This window comes from Salmo salar, chromosome ssa03, assembly GCF_905237065.1.
Source record: "Salmo salar chromosome ssa03, Ssal_v3.1, whole genome shotgun sequence".
Classification (NCBI taxonomy): Eukaryota; Metazoa; Chordata; class Actinopteri; order Salmoniformes; family Salmonidae; genus Salmo; species Salmo salar.
In genome coordinates this window covers 89,946,319-89,967,816 of record NC_059444.1, presented here as the reverse complement: position 1 = coordinate 89,967,816, position 21,498 = coordinate 89,946,319, and the positions used below count along the sequence as shown (strand labels likewise).

At 42.2% G+C, this 21,498-nt stretch overlaps 1 protein-coding gene across 2 annotated transcripts; it reads right to left on the bottom strand.

The window, feature by feature from the left end:
- Positions 1-1,934: 1,934 nt before the first annotated feature.
- On the bottom strand, positions 1,935-21,498 carry LOC106601473 (zinc finger protein 664-like). Of its 2 annotated transcripts, none has more exons than XM_014193695.2 (3): positions 21,212-21,475; positions 4,357-4,540; positions 1,935-3,561 (listed from the first exon to the last, which is right to left on the bottom strand). In XM_014193695.2, exons 1-3 carry the CDS (start codon positions 21,218-21,220, stop codon positions 2,291-2,293), a joined length of 1,464 nt encoding a protein of 487 aa, XP_014049170.1. In that variant the 5' UTR covers positions 21,221-21,475; the 3' UTR covers positions 1,935-2,290. The 2 variants fall into 2 exon arrangements, with proteins under 2 accessions (XP_014049170.1, XP_045571690.1); XM_045715734.1 differs by having other exon boundaries at positions 3,340-3,561; positions 4,346-4,540; positions 21,212-21,498.

The following is a 21,498-nucleotide window of genomic DNA, read 5'->3' as shown; positions in this document are numbered from 1 at the left end:
ATATTTTCACTTCCTTGCACATCCATTCGAAGTCAGAAAGTGGTCTCGCCTTCTTGCCAATGGCATGTACAGTCCTAAACAGTATCTTCATCCTCGTGGTCTGCTCTGACATTGCCATTAGTACCGTTACAGAGGGTGTCAAGAGGAGAGGCTCTGATTGAGCCCGGGACAGACACAATGTGACACTTGCTGTGTTCATGGTCACGAATGTTCTCCAGCTTCATCATTTTATTTCCGATAACAAATTAGTCGTTTCTGCTTTTATCTTCAGCATACTGGTGACACACAGAACAATTCATCACCACAGCCTCCGCATCTTACTGTAGCCAGCTTCTTGAAACTCCTTTATCTCCAAACCTCCATTTCTCTCACAACTTTCTGTGATTCGTCCTCCTTTTCGTCGGTGGGTTTTCGTTTCAAAAAGGTTGGCTCACTCCAGGTAAATGTCGTCACATAATAGCTATTTATTGAACAGTAGCTAGCAGCAGACCCGTCACAAGTGAGCGATGTCTAGTAGCTGATGTACTGTGCGGTAAACAGTGCCGCGAAATTAGGAGCACTAGAGACGGTCTGTGGTAGGCTGGCAAACATGAGTAATTTCCTCGAGCCCTCATGCCAGATTTTATTACATTACTATTTTGGTACAAACATTTACCCGTCAGTATTGCGGATAACCTAAGATTTACTCGCCAAATGAAAAATCTACCCGCATTTGGCGCTTGGCAGAGGTTAATTTCAGAACCTGCCGCCATCTATCTACAGTTTCTGGTTGGGGTATGTTTTAATAGTCACAGTGGGTACAACATCTCCAATGCACTTCCTTATAAACTCACTCACCGAATCAGCGTATAAATCGATATTATTCTCTGAGGCTACCTGGAACATGTCCCAGTCCATGCGATCAAAACAATCTTGAAGCGTGGATTGCGCTTGGTCAGACCAGCGTTGAATATTTCTCGTCAGGAGGTACATCCTGTTTGAGTTTCTGCCTATATGAAGGCAGGAGCAAAATGGACTCATGGTCAGATTTGCCGAACGGTGGGCAGGGGAGGGCCTTGTATGCATCGCGGAAGTTAGAGTAGCAGTGATCCAGTGTATTGCCCTCACGAGTGCTACAATCAATATGCTGATAGAATTTAGGTAGCCTTGTTCTCAAATTTGCTTTGTTAATTAAAATACCCAGCTACAATAAATGCAGCCTTAGGATATATGGTTTCCAGATTGCATAGAGTCCAGTGAAGTTCCTTGAGGGCCATCATGGTATCGGCTTGAGGGGGGATATACATGGCGGTGACATTAACAGACGAGAATTATCTTGGGAGATAATACGGTTGGCATTTGATTGTGAGGAATTCTAGGTCAGGTGAACAAAAGGACTTGAGTTCTTGTATGTTGTTACGATTAAACCATAAGTCGTTAATCATGAAACTAACAACCCGCCCTTCATCTTCCCAGAGATATGTTTATTTCTGTCAGCGTGACGCATAAAGAATCCCGGTGGCTGTACGGACTCCGACAACATATCCCGAGAGAGCCATGTTTCTGTGAAACCGAGTATGTTACAGGCCCTGATGTCTCTCTGGAAAGCAACCCTTGCCCTAATTTCGTCTACCTTGTTATCTAGAGACTGGACATTAGTGAGTAATATACTCGGAAGCTGTGGGTGGTGTGCACGCCTCCAAATTCTGACCAGAAGGCCGCTCCGTCTACCACTTCTGCGGCGACGTTGTCGGCCTCTGGAATCAGATCGAATGCCCTGGGTGGTGGTGCGAACAAAGGATCCGCATCGGGAAAGTTGTATTCCTGGCGTTAATGTTGGTAAGTTGACATCACTCTGATATCCAATAGTTCTTCCCGGCTGGACTAGAAGCGAGGTGACCCTTTCTGTTGGCACCATTTTGCTCACACAAGAAAACTATAACATTAAAGTGATATCTTGTTTATAAGATAATGGGTTGAATTTATTGATCAATTGAATATACACCTATTTTTGAAACATTATTCTACATAATGAGATTTAATAATAGTATCATGAGTATATGAAAGACAATAGAATTTTCAACATCTTTCCCCCCCACACACACAGGTTCACTATGACATTTTCTATGATAACATTTATCCATGTAGATCCCAATGTGTGATATTACATAAACACAGGGGAGACCTGATCCTAGATCAGAGCTGCATATTATGCTGCACAGAGGTTACCATGGTGATCAGACTAAGGCAACTGTTTAAGAATGGGAGATGGATATGACTGTTCACTAAATGTTTTCTATTGAACCTTTATTTATGGATCTGGAAATGGTGTCGGATAGGATGGAGATGAAATATGGCACATTTTTGCTTTCTGGTGTTTTTTAATTTGCCCTAAATGAGTAAAGCTCTCTCCACATAGACAGACATAGGGTTTCTCTCTAGTGTGCGTTCGCTGGTGTGAATTCAGGGTCCCTGACTCAGCAAAGCTCTTTCCACACTGATCACAACTATACGGCTTCTCTCCAGTGTGTGTTCGCTGATGTATAGTCAGGGTGGAAGCTCGAGCAAAGTCCTTTCCACATAGACAGACATAAGTTCTCTCTCCAGTGTGTATGCGCTGGTGTTTATTCAAGGTGGAAACCACAGCAAAGCTCTTCCCACACTGATGACAGCTATATGGCTTCTCTCCAGTGTGTATGCGCTGGTGTATAATCAGGGTGGAAGCTACAGCAAAGCTCTTCCCACACTGATGACAGCTATAAGGCTTCTCTCCAGTGTGTACACGCTGGTGTATGGTTAGGGCTCCTGCACTAGCAAAGTTTTTCCCACAATCAAGGCAGGGGTAGGGCTTCTCCCCTTCATAAATTCTCAGATGATATTTGAAGGTGTTATATGTAGCAAAGCTCTTCCCACACTGAACACAGCTATAAGGCTTTTCTCCTGTGTGTGTTCGCTGGTGTCTAGTTAGGTTGGAAGCTTGAGCAAACCTCTTCCCACATTGATCACAGCTGTAAGGCTTTTCTCCTGTGTGTGTTACCTGGTGTCTAGTTAGGTTGGAATCTTTAGCAAAACTCTTTCCACACTGATCACAGCTATAAGGCTTCACTCCAGTGTGTGTTACCTGGTGTGTAGTCAGCTCTCCAGGCCGAGCAAAGCTCTTCCCACACTGATCACAGCTATAAGGCTTCACTCCAGTGTGTGTTAGCTGGTGTGCTGTCAGGTTGCCTGACTGATTGAAGCTCTTTCCACACTGACCACAGCTATAAGGCTTCTCTCCAGTGTGTGTTAGCTGGTGTCTATTCAGGTGTCCTGATAGAGCAAAACTCTTCCCACACTGATCACAGCTATAAGGCTTTTCTCCTGTGTGTGTTTGCTGGTGAATTATGAAGGACCTCCGTGTAGTGAAACTCTTCCCACAGTCAGAGCAGCTGTGGTGAGATTTCTTCCCTGTACGTCTGTGCTGGTGTTTGAGGTGTTCTGATTGGGAGAGACTCTTCTCTGTCTCATCATCAACATGTTGTTGTTGAGGCTCCCCAGATGATAAGTCCCTCCCACTGAGAGAACGATGGTTAGGGGTGGTCCCTGTGAAACAAAGACATTTAATAACTAGGTTTTGGAAATATGAGTCCATAAACAAACAACAATATATCATTATACACTCAGTGGACAGTGTATTAGGTACACTTCCCAGTTCATGAAAATAGGTCACTCCTACAGACAGTGAGTCACGTGGCATGGCTTGCTATATAAAGCAGACAGATAAGCAGACAGATAATCTCTCTGCCTAAGTTCCTGTTTGGTTGAACATTAGAATGGGCAAAACAAGTGACAAAGCGACTGAGCGAAGTATGATCGTCAGCCGCTCTCCTGGACTTTTCACACACGACAGTCTAGAGTTTACCAAGAATGGTTCATCAAAAAAGCAAACATCCAGTCAGCGGCAGTCCTGTTGGTGAAAACAGCTCATAGACGAGAGAAGTCGCAGGAGAATGGCAAGAATCGTGCAAACTAACAGGCGGGCCACAAATAGACAAATAACGGCACAGTGCATCTAAACATGGTTGCTGACCAAACCCAAGAGTATCTTTGGGATGAGATGGAATGGGCTGTAGCAGCATGAACGAGCAGCTGTCCAATCTGCAGCAACTGCGTGTTGCCATTGCGTCAGCATAAACCAACATCCCTGTGGTACGTTTCCGACACCTTGTAGAATCCACGCTCCGGAGAATTCAGGCTGTTTTGGAGGCAAAGGCTGGCCCGATCCAGTACTAGATGGGTGTACCTAATAAACTGTCCATTGAGTATATATTGTTTATCAATCAATTAACAGAAGTTGCAGAAGCAGATTGTAGTCTAATTCACACACATTGTTCTTACTTGATGAAATCAAATCTCCATCTCCCTCCTCGTGACCTTCTCTCACAGTTCCACTCTGCCCTGCTGTTTTCCTGCAGTCGACCAGCAGCACAGACACCCTCTTCAGACCCAGCAGTAAGGCGCTACCAGGAGAGTTGTGACCAGGGGACTCTGGCAGATTGGAGGGGGACGGGCTAGCTCTGTCCTGGTGACCACAGGAAGTAAAGTACATAGAATATCATTAGACCAAACATTTGATTACTTTAGTTTAAATCTCTGATTGATGGCTGCATCCTTATTATACCTCCTTTCTCCTGAAGTGTGTAATCGTTCACTACTTTCCACAAATGTACATATTTTTTCAAATCACTTTGGCACATTTTTCAAATGTAAGTGGTTTCTATATTTTTTTTACTCTTAGTACAAATGCCAAAACTGATATCACTTGTAATACCCCATTTTATGTTCAGAACCTTGATTGAGCATTCATTGGATTTGAACACATCTTTCACCAGATTTAAGAGACGCTAGAACGAGGAGCAGAACCAGAATGAGGACCTCCTCCCTCTCTTGATAAGGGCCAAATGTCCCCTCCCTTTCTGAAATGTTAAAGATGGTAACACCTGCTAAATCATGGTTTGTTCAAATAACCAGTAATGAAAAACCTAAACACCAGAACTACTGCTGCTCGTTATCCTACTTTTGGAGCATGTTGAGAAAAATGTCAGTCTTATAGTTTCAGTATTCTTATACAGTACATACAGATATATCAGATATAGGGGTATTGTGGCATGTACAGTGAGGGAAAAAAGTATTTGATCCCCTGCTGATTGTGTACGTTTGCACACTGACAAAGAAATGATCAGTATCATTTTAAATGGTAGGTTTATTTGAACAGTGAGCGACAGAATAACAAAAAAATCCAGAAAAACGCATGTCAAAAATGTTATAAAATGATTTGCATTTTAATGAGGGAAATAAGTATTTGACCCCTCTGCAAAACATGACTTAGTACTTGGTGGCAAAACCCTTGTTGGCAATCAGACATTTCTTGTAGTTGGCCACCAGGTTTGCACACATCTCAGGAGGGATTTTGTCCCACTCCGATTTTGCAGATCTTCTCCAAGTCATTAAGGTTTCGAGGCTGACGTTTGGCAACTCGAACCTTCAGCTCCCTCCACAGATTTTCTATGGGATTAAGGTCTGGAGACTGGCTAGGCCACTCCAGGACCTTAATGTGCTTCTTCTTGAGCCACTCCTTTGTTGCCTTGGCCGTGTGTTTTGGGTCATTGTCATGCTGGAATACCCATCCACGACCCATTTTCAATGCCCTGGCTGAGGGAAGGAGGTTCTCACCCAAGACTTGACGGTACATGGCCCCGTCCATCATCCCTTTGATGCGGTGAAGTTGTCCTGTCCCCTTAGCAGAAAAACACCCCCAAAGCATAATGTTTCCACCTCCATGTTTGACGGTGGGGATGGTGTTCTTGGGGTCATAGGCAGCATTCCTCCTCCTCCAAACACAGCGAATTGAGTTGATGCCAAAGAGCTCCATTTTGGTCTCATCTGAACACAACACTTTCACCCAGTTGTCCTCTGAATCATTCAGATGTTCATTGGCAAACTTCAGACAGGCATGTATATGTGCTTTCTTGAGCAGGGGGCCCTTGCGGGCGCTGCAGGATTTCAGTCCTTCACGGCGTAGTGTGTTACCAATTGTTTTCTTGGTGACTATGGTCCCAGCTGCCTTGAGATCATTGACAAGATCCTCCCGTGTAGTTCTGGGCTGATTCCTCACCGTTCTCATGATCATTGCAACTCCACGAGGTGAGATCTTGCATGGAGCCCCAGGCCGAGGGAGATTGACAGTTCTTTTGTGTTTCTTCCATTTGCGAATAATCGCACCAACTGTTGTCACCTTCTCACCAAGCTGCTTGGCAATGGTCTTGTAGCCCATTCCAGCCTTGTGTAGGTCTACAATCTTGTCCCTGACATCCTTGGAGAGCTCTTTGGTCTTGGCCATGGTGGAGAGTTTAGAATCTGATTGATTGCTTCTGTCGACAGGTCTTTTATACAGGTAACAAACTGAGATTAGGAGCACTCCCTTTAAGAGTGTGCTCCTAATCTCAGCTCGTTACCTGTATAAAAAGACACCTGGGAGCCAGAAATCGTTCTGATTGAGAGGGTGTCAAATACTTATTTCCCTCATTAAAATGCAAATCAATTTATAACATTTTTTACATGCGTTTTTCTGGATTTATTTGTTGTTATTCTGTCTCTCACTGTTCAAATAAACCTACCATTAAAATTATAGACTGATCATATCTTTGTCAGTAGGCAGACATACAAAATCAGCAGGGGATCAAATACTTTTTTCCCTCACTGTAGCAAAAGCCTACATTAAAAAGGCATTGGTGTAGCCTGATGCAATTTTGTCCCCATGCAACATTGGTCAAGATCCACTTTTCTGTGTGACTTATTACTGTAACAGCATCCACATTTAAAATCATCAACATTCAGATAATGAGTGGAATAAACTGTAATTTACCACCCAACTATTTTAGCAGTGCATTGTACACCACACCATCATTTCAAATGGTAGCACAGTGACCCACTTTGCCATACTGTTAGAAGTACACTGGCTGAAGGGTGGTGTAGTATTTACAGCCAAATCCATAAATTATTTGGTTTTACCTTCCAACCTAAATTAAATTCATGTCAATTTATAGTTGTTTTCAAACTGTACGTAAACTTGACATTATACTATTTTGGTTTGGTGGTTCAGTTTTTAGCAGTTTCATTAAATTATAGATAAATGTATAGTTTACAAATGACAAATCTTTTCCAAAGTAATTAATTGAAAATGGCCTAAGAATTTTGAAACTGATTTTTGTGCTTAGAGTTGTGAAAATGTACCAAAGAGAGAAAAAAAACTTAATTGGATTGGTGTTGTCATGTGCTAGTGGGTGGGTTTTATACCAGTCATTTCCTTTCAAATCAGTGAAGAGAAGTGAACAAGTGCACACTTTGGGGGACGGAAAGACAATTAGGGATTCCTTAACATATTATCGAGGCAGAAGTAGAGCAAGCGTGGGGTGCAACTGACCCCCCCCCCCCAAAAAAAACAACACATGTAAGCCTACAAAAAAAAACAAATAAAAACATTATGCAACACTATAAACCAATATGTAACACTATAAAACGTTATTTTAAAAAATGCACTACGCAGAAATTGCTCCCCCATTTCCTGGTCGCAAAATGTTTTATAAATTGCCTAATGTCAGTTTATGTGACAAAACAAGCAAGTATAGTGTAGAGAATCATTGTAGCATCTAAACCACTGTCATTTATCTTTTCCATAACCCAAACTATTGTATTTTCAGCCGCTTGAAGGGGGTGTACAAAACCAAAAGTTAAATACAAATCTGTTTGTCACGCATAATATGCACGCAATCAGTCAATCATTCGTTCATTTCATCACACAGACAAGTAATTCCTGCTTTGAAATGCAATCAAGCATTTTAGTTTTAAAAAAAAGTAACAAAGGGAGCTTTGAATAATTAGCCTAAACAATAAATAAAGCGCAATTCACTAACTGTTTTTAGTCTTTGCTGTAATAAAAGCTATACATTTTTTCTTTAGAATAGACTCTGGTACACAATTTATTTAGTGTTGTTTACACATCTCCAAATGGTCGTAAAATAATAATACATTTGCTGACATTTTTAAAAACCTGTTTTCACTTTGTCATTATGGGGTATTGTGTGTAGATTGATTAAATAAATTTTTTGCCTCATCCATTTTAGAATAAAGCTGTAAAGTAACAAAATGTGGAAAAAGTTAATTAAGGTGTCGTTATACTTTCCAAATGCACTGTAGCTGGGTCATTCCAGAATTGGAGGACATTCTGTCCCACCCATGAAATATCAAATAATAAAAATATTAAAACATCCTCGTGTAAATTATAATTGTCCTGAGACAAAATGTAAATATAGTTGTAGAAAAAGTGGTTCCGAAATAATTTTAAAAGCAAATAGCTCTCAAGCACCACCTAAAATGGCATTTCTCATCCCACCTTCTTGATGACCAACTTGCACATCAAATATAACAGTTAAAATAAGTTTTAAATCTACTTTTTTTTGGTGTGAATTTGTTGATATGTCTCTTGTAATCATTAAAACAATTTGTTTAAAATCATCAACATATTTTAAAATGATATCCATTATGCACTGAAGTTGTGTCCCACAACATGCATGCAGTCCTGTTACCGAAATCTGTTTAGCCTGGCAGAGGAAGAGAAAAAACAGTGAGACACATGAGAGGAAATTACATCATTAAGCCATTTGCTAACACCATGGTTAGACCAAAAGGTAAGTCCTCTTCTATTTCTCTAATATTTCAGCCTTGATCAAGTGTCACTCACTAACACAACCCTGTTACTCATTATCAGATTAAGACAAATTAATTTCAAAGTTTTTATTTATATAACTAAGTTTGTCCTTGACAGTAACGCTACATTCCACAGATGGCTTTTTCCTCAGGAATAGATGCTAACATTAGCATTGATTTACAACCGTTACTTGAAACCCTGTTATTATAATTCAAGTAACAGTGTTGCATCTCCTTCAGTTCACTCAGAAGGGACAATCTATAGTAAAATCAACACTAGAACCGCGATTTGCCACATCATTCAGAGTTCTGGCACACCATTGAGCGCTGCTGAAAAGCAGAGGCGCTACCGTGCCAGACGTGATGCTGATTAACAGAAGAGACAGCAGTACTTAGAAAAATAGAAGTGTAGGGAAGACGTAGAAACGGGGAAGAAGAAAAGGCAAAAAGACCGCAGTGTTAGAGAGCAGGGTGCCCAGCGAAAAAAGTGGAGAGAGGCTCATATGAGGAGCAATGCCAGGAAAAAGGTACTTGAAGGATTAAACACCCCTCCAGTCAGCCTTGATCCTTCAGTCAGCCCTGATCCTCCAGTCAGCCCTCATCCTCCAGTCAGCCCTCATCCTCCAGTCAGCCCTCATCCTCCAGTCAGCCCTCATCCTCCAGTCAGCCCTCATCCTCCAGTCAGCCCTCATCCTCCAGTCAGCCCTCATCCTCCAGTCAGCCCTCAACCAGAGACTTCAAGGTCAGAACAGAAGTTAAGGTTATTGAGGAATGCAAATTAGTGTAAGCACAGATCATAAGGATATATTTAAGATTTACAATGGGCGTGAGGTGTCATAAAACCCCCCACCTCCATACCTCTCAATCTCTCCCCCTCTGGTGGGTCTGACAGATGCCTCTGTAGGAGTGTGGTCCACAGTAACCTGACCCGAACAGGCCAGTCATGACAATACTTATGTTAGGCCCTGATATGGCTATGCCATATGGCTGTTGGCTACACTAGTTCATTTAGCAGGCAAGATTGGCTTAGAATTCCGTGGCATTATTTTATAGTATGAAGAAAACAATTGAACATAGCTGTATAAAATAGAAAGGATATTTTATTCAAGCGATTTGAAGGAGTGCACACATGCGGCTATTCTGTGTTGAGCGCTTAACAAAGAAACAGGTAATCGTATACGCTTAAGTAAAGAAAAGGAACTATCTGCACAATGAACAGTGAAATAGGCTTCACTTTTACTGGATAGTAAAATATATGTAATAATTAAGGGTAACACTTGATAATAACCATCATTAGTAAGTAATTTTATCTATTAATTACTGGGTAACGACCCTCAAATAAGTTGCTACTGTGAAATCAATAATGAAAGTATCTATATGGTTACAGTTAATGGCTGGCGCTGTCTATTTTGCTGCAGGTGAAATGGTTAACCTCTATGGGCTACTCAAAAGCCAGTGTAATCCCGTGGCGCGATATTCAAATACCTCAAAAATGCAAAAACTTCAATTTTTCAAACATATGACTATTTTACATCATTTTAAAGACAAGACTCTCGTTAATCTAACCACACTGTCCGAAAGGAAAACATTAGATTATGTCAGCAGAGTACCCAGCCAGAAATAATCAGACACCCATTTTTCAAGCTAGCATTTAATGTCACATAAACCCAAACCACAGCTAAATGCAGCACTAACCTTTGATGATCTTCATCAGATGACAACCCTAGGACATTATGTTATACAATACATGCATGTTTTGTTCAATCAAGTTCATATTTATATCAAAAACCAGCTTTTTACATTAGCATGTGACTAGCATGTGACTAGCATTCCCACCGAACACTGCCGGTGAATTTACTAAATTACTCACGATAAACGTTCACAAAAAGCATAACAATTATTTTAAGAATTATAGATACAGAACTCCTCTATGCACTCGCTATGTCCGATTTTAAAATAGCTTTTCGGTGAAAGCACATTTTGCAATATTTTCAGTAGATAGCCCGGCATCACAGGGCTAGCTATTTAGACACCCAGCAAGTTTAGCATTCACCAAAGTCAGATTTACTATAAGAAAAATTGTATTACCTTTGCTGTCTTCGTCAGAATGCACTCCCAGGACTTCTACTTCAATAACAAATGTTGGTTTGGTCCCAAATAATCCATTGTTATATCCAAACAGCGGCGTTTTGTTCGTGCGTTCAAGACACTATCCGAAAGGGTAAAGAAGGGTTACGAGCACGGCGTGACCAAAAAATTCTAAATATTCCATTACCGTACTTCGAAGCATGTCAACCGCTGTTTAAAATCAATTTTTATGCCATTTTTCTCGTAAAAAAGCGATAATATTCCGACCGGGAAATCGTTTTTTTATTACAAAGAGTGAAAGTAAAAGCATGCTATCCCCTCATGCACGAGCCTCAGTCTAATGGCCCTCTGATAGAGCACTTGCCAAACGCGCTAATGTGTTTCAGCCTGGGGATGGAATTACATCGTTCAGCTTTTTCCCGCCTTCTGAGAGCCCATGGGAGCCGTAGGAAGTGTCACGTCATGCCAGAGATCCCCTGTATTTGTTAGAGATGATCAAGGAGGGCAAGAAATTGTCAGACAGGCCACTTCCTGTAAGGAATCTTCTCAGGTTTTGGCCTGCCAAATGAGTTCTGTTATACTCACAGACACCATTCAAACAGTTTTAGAAACTTTAGGGTGTTTTCTATCCAAAGCCAATAATTATATGCATATTCTAGTTTCTGGGCAGGAGTAGTAACCAGATTAAATCGGGTATGTTTTTTATCCGGCCGTGCAAATACTGCCCCCTAGCCCCAACAGGTTAAGTAACAAGATAGTTATGCTTTATGTGTTTATTTTAGGCAACATGATTTTGGGAGAAGAAAAAGGAGCGCTGCCAAAGCAAAATTAAACAGGGAGCTGCAGAAACTACAAGATCAGTTGAGTAAAGTCGAACAGCGAGCAGAAAAATACAAAAAGTGGCTCCAACGATCGAAAAAGGACCACCCATCTCCAAGATCCAAAGTCAAGAAGTTGGTTCGGCAAATCTCGGGCACATCCCTAAGGAGAACCCTGTTGTTTCATACAGCAGTAGCTGAGGAAGTACGTAACAAGTACACACATTCAGAGAGAGAGAGTGACAGACAAGTCATTGCAGGAATAGTCACCAGCAAAATCCCAAAGTACAGGTTGCAGAGATTGGCAGAGGAGGTTTTTGGATTTAAGGAGAAGGTGGACACAACTGGCAAATTAAAACGTCTACGGGTACCAGAGGAAGAAGCACAAGGGGATTTCTGCCACGCTGAGATCAACAGTGAAATGATTATTTTTACGTGACAAAAAAAGAGAAAATGCAGAAAAGATTACTGGTGGATTCAATGAAGAGCCTCCATTTGAAATTCCTAGATGAGCATACCAACCTCCGTCTATGATACTCACTGTTCTGCACACTTCCCCTCCTACTGGGTTGTGCATCCAACATTGGCAGATCGTGACACATGCATGTGCAAACAACATGAGGCTTTATTTTGCCTAAAAGCTTCACCAGATGCACATCCAATTTGGAGAGCCTGACACATACCATCACGTGTGACACCACAAGCAAGCAATGTATGTATGGGGAATGTGAGCAATGCAGCAATAATACCTATACACTCAAAAGCCACTACAGAGCCACTGATCACATCTCATACCTTCAGTGGGCCACTGTGGACAAAGAGCACAAAGATCTCTTTGAAAAAATAATTTGAATGCCCCGCAAGAAGAGCTGGTGGAAACAACATTTTGCTCCAGAAGTTCAGGCACCATCTCTATAACATCAGACAGCAATATGCTTTCTCACGGGCGCTGAACCTCCTTGCAAATGAATGTGCAGTCCATATTGACTTTTCTGAGAACTACAGCTGCAAGTACAGCACTCAAGCACAAGCTGGCCACTTTGCACACTGGGGTTTACTGTATCGGCATCCAGACTGAAATGACCACCTGCCATATGGCAACACCTGGAGCCCATCCTGAAGGAAATCCGAGAGAGATGCCCGTATGTTGTTTTTACTTTGCGACGGTCCCTACACACAGTACAAGCAGAGTGGTAATTTTTACCTCTTTTGTACTGACATTTTCAAGAAGGGGTTTACAAGAGGAACCTGGAACTACTTTGAAGCTGGTCAGGGCAAAGGTGCCCCAGATGGTGTGGGTGGCACATTGAAGAGCAGGGCCAACAAGCTTGTCAGCCAAAGAGTGGATATCCCCACGGCATTGTCCCTGTACCAAGCTCTGAGTGAGGGACAATCGGAGGTGAAATTGTTTATTCAGGAGCAAACTGTGGAGGATGGAGTGAAAGAAATGCCAGCTGACCTTCCAGCCGTATCGTCCACAATGAGGCTCCACCAGGTGGTCACTCTTTCACCTGGGAAAATTCTCTACCGCGAAGTCAGCTGCATGTGCTCTGCAACAGGGAATCTGGAGTGTGATTGCCAAAAAACAAAGTGCTCCAGCTTTAATCCCACAGATGACCACACAGAAGACCCCATACACAGCACACCAGAAGAAGCACACCAAGTTAACAAACAGATCACCGACCACTTCGAATCCCACCGTACCTTCTCCGCTATGCGAGCTGGTCATGGGTGCACCTCAGCCACGCTCAAGGTCCTAAACGATATCATAACCGCCATCGATAAAAGACAGTACTGTGCAGCCGTCTTCATCGACCTGGCCAAGGCTTTCGACTCTGTCAATGACCACATTCTTGTCGGCAGACTCAATAGCCTTGGTTTCTGAAATGACTGCCTCGCCTGGTTCACCAACTACTTCTCAAATCGATTTGACACACTGAACTCCGAAGGCCTGTTGTCCGGACCTCTGGCAGTCTCTATGGGGGTGCTAAAGGTTCAATTCTCGGGCTGACTATTTTCTCTGTATAAAATCAATGATGTCGCTCTTGCTGCTAGTGATTCTCTGATCCACCTCTACGCAGATGACACCATTCTGTATACATCTGGCCCTTCTTTGGACACTGTGTTACCAAACCTCCAAACGAGCTTCAATGCCACACAACACTTCTTCCGTGGCCTCCAACTGCATTTAAAATGCTAGTAAAACTAAATGCATGCTCTTCAACCATTCGCTGCCCCCCCGATTAGCATCACTACTCTGAACGGATCTGACTTAGAATATGTGGACAACTACAAATACCTAGGTGTCTGGCTAGACTGTAACCTCTCCTTCCAGACTCATATTAAGCATCTCCAATCCAAAATGTAATCTAGAATCGGCTTCCTATTTCGCAACAAAGCCTCCTTCACTCATGCAGCCAAACATACCCTCGTAAAACTGACTATCCTACCAATCCTTGACTTCTGCGAGGTCATTTACAAAATAGCCACCAACACTCTACTCAGCAAATTGGACTCAGTCTACCACAGTGCCATCCGTTTTGTCACCAAAGCCCCATCCATATACTACCCACCACTGCGACCTGTATGCTCTCATTGGCTGGCCCTCGCTATATATATTCGTCGCCAAACCCACTGGCTCCAGGTCATCTATAAGTCTTTGCTAGGTAAAGCCCCGCCTTATCTCAGCTCACTGGTCACCATATCAACACCCACCCGTAGCAGGCGCTCCAGCAGGTATTTTTCACTGGTCACCCCCAAAGCCAATTCCTCCTTTGGCCGCCTCTCCTTCCAGTTCTCTGCTGCCAATGACTGGAACGAATTGCAAAAATCCCTGAAGCTGGAAATTTATCTCCCTCACTAACTTTAAGCATCAGCTGTCAGAGCAGCTTACCGATTACTGCACCTGTACACAGCCCATCTGTAAATAGCCCACCCAACTACCTCATCCCCATATTATTCTTTTTTTTGCTCTTTTGCACCCCAGCTTCTCTACTTGAACATCATCATCTGCACATCTATCACTCCAGTGTTAATGCTAAATTGTAATTATTTCGCCACTATGGCCTATTTATTGTCTTACCTCTCTAATCTTACTACATTTGCACACGTTGTATATAGATTTTTCTATTGTGTTATCCCATGTGTAACTCTGTTGTTTTTGGTCGCACTGCTTTACTTTATCTTGGCCAGGTCGCAGTTGTAAATGAGAACTTGTTCTCAACTGGCATACCTGGTTAAATAAAGGTGAAATAAATAAAAAAATGGATATTGGGATTACTCGGAATACACATGGACATTTCCTATGGTCGGATATGGAATCATTCACTATCCTGAGGTGTGTGACACCCTATTTTCTTTCTTCATGTTGATAAATACTGACTGTATACATTGCATATCTGTGTTTTTTCAGCACATTCAAGACATGAAGCTTCTCGTTTGAGGTCCATATATTGATCTTGATATGCTGAAAATAAGGATTTCTGATGCAGTTTTCTGCAAAGGCTAAATAATGAAATCCATACTTTTCTTTTATGCACAAATCATTTTTGGATTCCCTCCAGATATCATACATGGTTTGGCTGGATATTGACTCATGTATCCTGATATAGGCCTATGAGGAAACCTTGTTTTCTGAATATGATGAAATACTGCCTACATTGTATATTTTCTCAGCACATCCAACCCATAGGGTAGCGCTGTCGTCTTATCGGCTCTTAACCAACCATACTATTTTTCTTCCTTTCTTTGCGTTGTTCGTAGCTTGTTTTGTAGATAATGTTGCTGCTACCTTCTCTTATGAACGAAAAGAGCTTCTGAACATCAGAACTGGGATTACTCACCTCAAAGAAGAACTCCTCGTTCAATTCAATGAGTTGGACGCGAGGGATATACCATGGACACCCAACCAGGCCCAGATCCCTGTAATTTGCTGGAAAAGGAAACGTAGGTATCGCGGAAAGAGATCAGGATGCCTTGTTAGGATCAGGCGACGAGTGGCTAATCTGCCCTTGTCTTCCGTTCTGCTAGCTAACATTCAATCACTGGAAAATAAATGGAACGAACTGAAAGCACGTATATCCTACAAACGGGACATTAAAAACTGTAATATCTTATGTTTCCGAGTCGCGGCTGAACGACAACATTAAGAACATACAGCTTGCGGGTTACACAGTAAATCGGCAGGAAAGAACAGCAGCCTCTGGTAAGACAAGGGGCGGGGGCCTATGCATATTTTTAAACAATAGTTGGTAGAGGTCGACCGATTAATCGGCATGGCCGATTTTCATAAATCGGTAATCTGCATTTTTGGACGCCGACTATGGCCAATTACATTGCATTCCATGAGGAAACTGCGTGGCAGGCTGACCACCTGTTACGCAAGTGCAGCAAGGAGCCACGGTAAGTTGCTAGCTAGCATTAAACTTATCTTATAAAAAACAATCAATCTTCACATAATCAGTAGTTAACCTAGTAATATTATCATCCATGTGTAGTTAACTAGCTTGTCCTGCGTTTAATTTAATCAATGCGGTGCCTGTTAATTTATCATCAAATCACAGCCTACTTCACCAAACGGGGGATGATTTAACAAAAGTGCATTCGCGAAAAAGGCACAATCGTTGCACGAATGTACCTAAACATAAACATCTTTTGCCTTTCTTAAAATCAATACACCGAAGTATATATATTTTTTAAACCTGCATATTTAGTTAAAAGAAATTCATGTTAGCAGGCAATATTAACTAGGGAAATTGTGTCACTTCTCTTGCGTTCATTGCATACAGAGTCAGGGTATATGCAACAGTTTGGGCCGACTGGCTCGTTGCGAACTAATTTGCCCGAATTTTACATAATTATGGCATACCATAGGTTTGCAATGTAACAGCAATATTTAGACTTAGGGTTGCCGCCCGTTCTATAAAATATGGAACGGTTCCGTATTTCACTGAAAGAATAAACGTTTTGTTTTCGAAATGATAGTTCCCGGATTTGACCATATTAATGACCAAAGGCTCGTATTTCTGTGTTTATTATAATTAACTATGATTTGATGGAGCACTCTGAGCGGTGGTTGGCGGCAGCAAGCTTGTAAGCATTCATTCAGACTTTACTGCGTTTACCTGCAGCTTTTAGCAATGCTTGCTTCACAGCGCTGTTTATGACTTCAAGCCTATCAACTCCTGAGATTAGTATTGCCAGCCTAAAGTGCCTATTAGAACATCAACAGTCAAACGTATATGAAATACAAATGGTATAGAGAGAAATAGTCGACGCTTCTTAATTCCTATATTAACTACAATTTAAAACTTAACTGGGAATATTGAACCACCAGCTTTCATATGTTCTGAGCAAGGAACTTAAATGTTAGCTTTTTTACATGGCACATATTGCAGTTTTACTTTCTTCTTCAACACTGTTTTTGCATTATTTAAACCAAATTGAGCATGTTTCATTTATTTGAGACTAAATAGATTTTATTTATGTATTATAATAAGTTAAAATAAGTGTTCAATGTTCATTCAGTATTGTTGTAATTGCCAATATTACAAATATATTAAAAAAATATCGGACTATTAATCGGTATCGGCTTTTTTGGACCTCCAATAATCGGTATCGGCGTTGAAAAATCATAAATCGATCGACCTCTAATAGGTGGTGCACGATATCTAAGGAAGTCGAAGGGTTTTGCTCACCTGAGGTAGAGTATCTCATGATAAGCTGAAGACCACACTATCTACCTAGAGTTAATCTGTATTTTTCGTAGCTGTCTACATACTACCAGTTAGAGGCTGGCACTAAAACCCCACTCAATGAGCTGTATTCCACCATAAGCCAACAGGAAAACACTCATCCAGGGGCAGCGCTCCTAGTAGCCGGGGACTTTAATGCAGGGAAACTTTAATCCGTTTTACCAAATATCTAGCAGCATGTTAAATGTGCAACCAGAGGAAAAAGAACTCTGGACCGCCTATACTCCACACAGAGATGCTTTCAAAGCTCTCCCTCGCCCTCCATTTGGCAAATCTGTCCATAATTCTATTCTCCTGATTCCTGCTTACAAGCAAAAATTAAAGCAGGAGGCACCAGTGACTCGTTCTATAAAAAAAGTGGTCAGATTAAGCAGATGCTAAACTACAGGACTGTTTTGCTAGCACAGACTGGAATATGTTCCGGGATTCTTCCGATGGCATTGAGGAGTACACCACATCAGTCACTAGCTTCATCAATAAGTGCGTCGATGACGTCGCCCCCACAGTGACTGTACGTACATACCCCAACCAGAAGCCATGGATTACAGGCAACATTTTCACTGAGCTAATGGGTAGAGCTGCCGCATTCAAGGAGCGAGACTCTAAACCGGAAGCTTATAAGAAAACACGCTATGCCCTCCGACGAACCATCAAACAGGCAAAGCTTCAATACAGGACTAAGATCGAATCGTACGACACCGGCTCTGACGCTCATCGGATGTGGCAGGGCTTGCAAACTATTACAGACTACAAAAGGGAAGCACAGCCGAGAGCTGCCCAGTGACACGAGCGTACCAGACGAGCTAAATAACTTTGTCGTTTCGAGGCAAGTAACACTGAAACATGCATGAGAGCATCAGCTGTTCCAGACGACTGTGTGATCACGCTCTCCGCCGCCGATGTGAGTAAGACCTTTAAACAGGTCAACATTCACAAGGCCGATTATCAGGACGTGTAGTCCGAGCATGCACTGACCAACTGGCAAGTGTCTTCACTGACATTTTCAACCTTTCCCTCTCCGAGTCTGTAATACGAACATGTTTCAAGCAGACCACCATAGTCCCTGTGCCCAAGTATACAAAGGTAACCTGCCAAAATGACTACCGACCCGTAGCACTCACGTCTGTAGCCATGAAATGCTTTGAAAGTATGGTCATGGCTCACATCAACACCATTATCCCAGAAACCTAAGACCCACTCCAATTTGCATACCACACCAACAGATCCATAGATAATGCAACCTCTATTGCACTCCACACTGCCCTTTCCCATCTGGACAAAAGGCACACCTATGTGAGACTGCTATTCATTGACTACAGCTCAGCGTTCAACACCATAGTGCCCTTAAAGCTCATCACTAAGCTAAGGACCCTGGGACTAAACACCTCCCTCTGCAACTGGATCCTGGACTTCCTGACGGGCCACCCCCCAGGTAGTAAGGGTAGGGTAACAACACATCCCCCACTCTTATCCTCAACACGTTAGCCCCTCAGGGGTGCATGCTCAGTCCCCTCCTGTACTCCCTGTTCACTCATGACTGCACGGTCAGGCACGACTCCAGCACCATCATTACGTTTGCTGATGACAACATTGGTAGGCCTGAACACCGACAACTATGAGCCATCCTATAGGGAGGTCAGAGACCTGACCATGTGGTGCAAGGACAACAACCTCTCCCTCAACATGATCAAGACAAAGGCGATGATTGTGAACTACAGGAAAAAGAGGACAGAGCACACCCCAATTCTCATCGACGGGGCTGCAGTGTAGCAGGTTGAGAGCTTCAAGTTCCTTGGTGTCTACATCAACAAACTAACATGGACCAAGAACATCAAAACAGTCGTGAAGAGGGCAGGACAAAACCTATTCCCTCTCAGAAGACTGAAAAGATTTGGCATGGGTCCTCAGATCCTCAAAAGGTTCTACAGCTGCACCATCGAGAGCATCCTGACTGGTTGCATCACTGCCTGGTATGGCAACTGCTCGGACTCCGAACGCAAGGCACTACATAGGGTAGTGCGAACGGCCCAGTACATCACTGGGGCCAAGCTTCCTGCCATCCAGTACCTCTATAGCAGGCGGTGTCAGAGGAAGGCCCTAACAATTGTCAGACTCCGGCCACCCTAGTCATAGACCGTTCACTCTGCTACCCCCCGGGCAAGCTGTACCGGAGTGCCAAGTCTAGGTCCAAGAGGCTTCTAAACAAACAGACTCCTGAACAGCTAATCAAATGGCTACCCAGACTATTTGCATTGCCCCACCATGCTGCTGCAACTCTGTTAGTATCTACCGTAAATTCCGGACTATAAGCCGCGACTTTTTTCCCACGCTTTGAACCTCGCGGCTTAAACAATGACGCGGCTAATATATGGATTTTTCCTGCTTTCAATTTTTTTTTCTCAAAAAAAAAAAAAACACATTCTGTGAAGTGCTCAGTTTTTTGGCGGCATGAAGCTTTCATTAGACCAATGAAATTGCCGAACGGGTTAAGGTCAAACAACTTTTTTGTTTACTGTTTAGATTAAATCGAGCGCTCTCAAACTTCCCATCATTCTGATTACGGTAGTCATTTTGTCACCCTCATCATGGCAAAGACACGGAGAAATGCATATGATGCAGCTTTCAAGTTGAAGGCGATTGATCTGGCTGTTGGAAAAGGAAATAGAGCTGCTGCACGGGAGCTTGGTCTTAATGAGTCGATGATAAGATGTTGGAAACAGCAGCGTGAGGAATTGACTCAGTGCAAAAAGACAACTAAAGCTTACTGCTAATTTTGTATTTTTTGTTACAAGCCGTGTTTCGTTAAAGCCTATTTATTTTGTTAGCGGTAAAGCCTGTGTAAAGTTCATTTGTTTCAATGTACCGGTAGGCACCTGCGGCTTATTTATGTTCAAAATAATATATATTTTTAAATTCAGTGGGTGCGGCTTATATTCAGGTGTGCTTAATAGTCCGGAAATTACGGTATTCATAGCCACTTTAATAACTCTATCTACATGTACATAATTACCTCGACACAGGTGCTCATTGACTCTGTACCACTACCACTAGTGTTAATTACTGCTGCTCTTCAATTATTTGTTATTCTTCTCTTACTTTTTGGGGGATTTTCTTAAAACTGCATTGTTGGTTAAGGGCTTGTAAGTAAGCATTTCCCTAAGGTCTACAACCGTTGTATTCCGCGCATGTGACATAAAAATTGATAGGCTCGACTGAGGACCACATCAGGATCTTGATATGCTAAATAAAGAAAATTTCTGATGCTTATTTGCGCTGAGGACATGCTCAATAATTTGACTAACATTAACTCCATATCATTATTCGACACTAGCTATCATTGTTGTATTCCCTCTGTATAAAGACACGCGCAAACACAAGCACCGTAAATGGTAGCCTTGCAACAACAATCACCTATTTTCAACTGTCCTTTTTTTATTTGGGCGCCAAAAATGTGTGTAAACGGTGTGTGTGGTCAAACTGACATCAGGATAAACAAAGTGAGAAGGTGTTCAGAAAATACCTCAAAGAGGTTAACCAAAGCCACTCAATGGCCAATACATAGCATCAGCAATCCAGGGTTTATATTCACCATTGGTGTTGCCGATGCCTAATTATTTCTCCCTGGTTCTGACTTGACCTGCTGGTTGCGCATTGCTTGTATCAATCTGTGTGGGATAGGCTACTAGGCTACTTGGCTGAAATTACCACCATGCTCTTTTGTCCTGCTGTTCAAATCGAACGCATGATTATTGAAAAGTCAAAGATGAAGACCTAGACATGTTATACACCACAGTAGGCATACTGTTCATAAAAGTCAAACAAACTTACCCGATCCATAGTGGAAGCTACTATATTCTTTCTTCAAATAAAAAAAAGATGACAGTAAATGTGTACGCTGCAGTTCATTTCTTTGTCACAGCGTTCAAACAAATAAAAGCTAGATCACAACTTATTAATTATCAAAACTATTTAAATTGGGACAAATAAGTGTCATGTAAGACTAATTTTACATCAGAAAAGATCCAGCAAAAGCCTGTGGATTTTTATTTGCCTTAAAAACGCAATAGGAGGACGGTAACAAAGCACTTCCTGTTGATGCTTTTCAGCTTCTTCTG

Bases quoted from the DNA above. Each gene is read 5' to 3' on its own strand.
- LOC106601473 (XM_014193695.2), bottom strand. The intron at 3,562-4,356 runs GTAAGAACAATG...TTTGTTTCACAG, and splicing joins TGGAGATTTGATTTCATCAA to GGACCACCCCTAACCATCGT.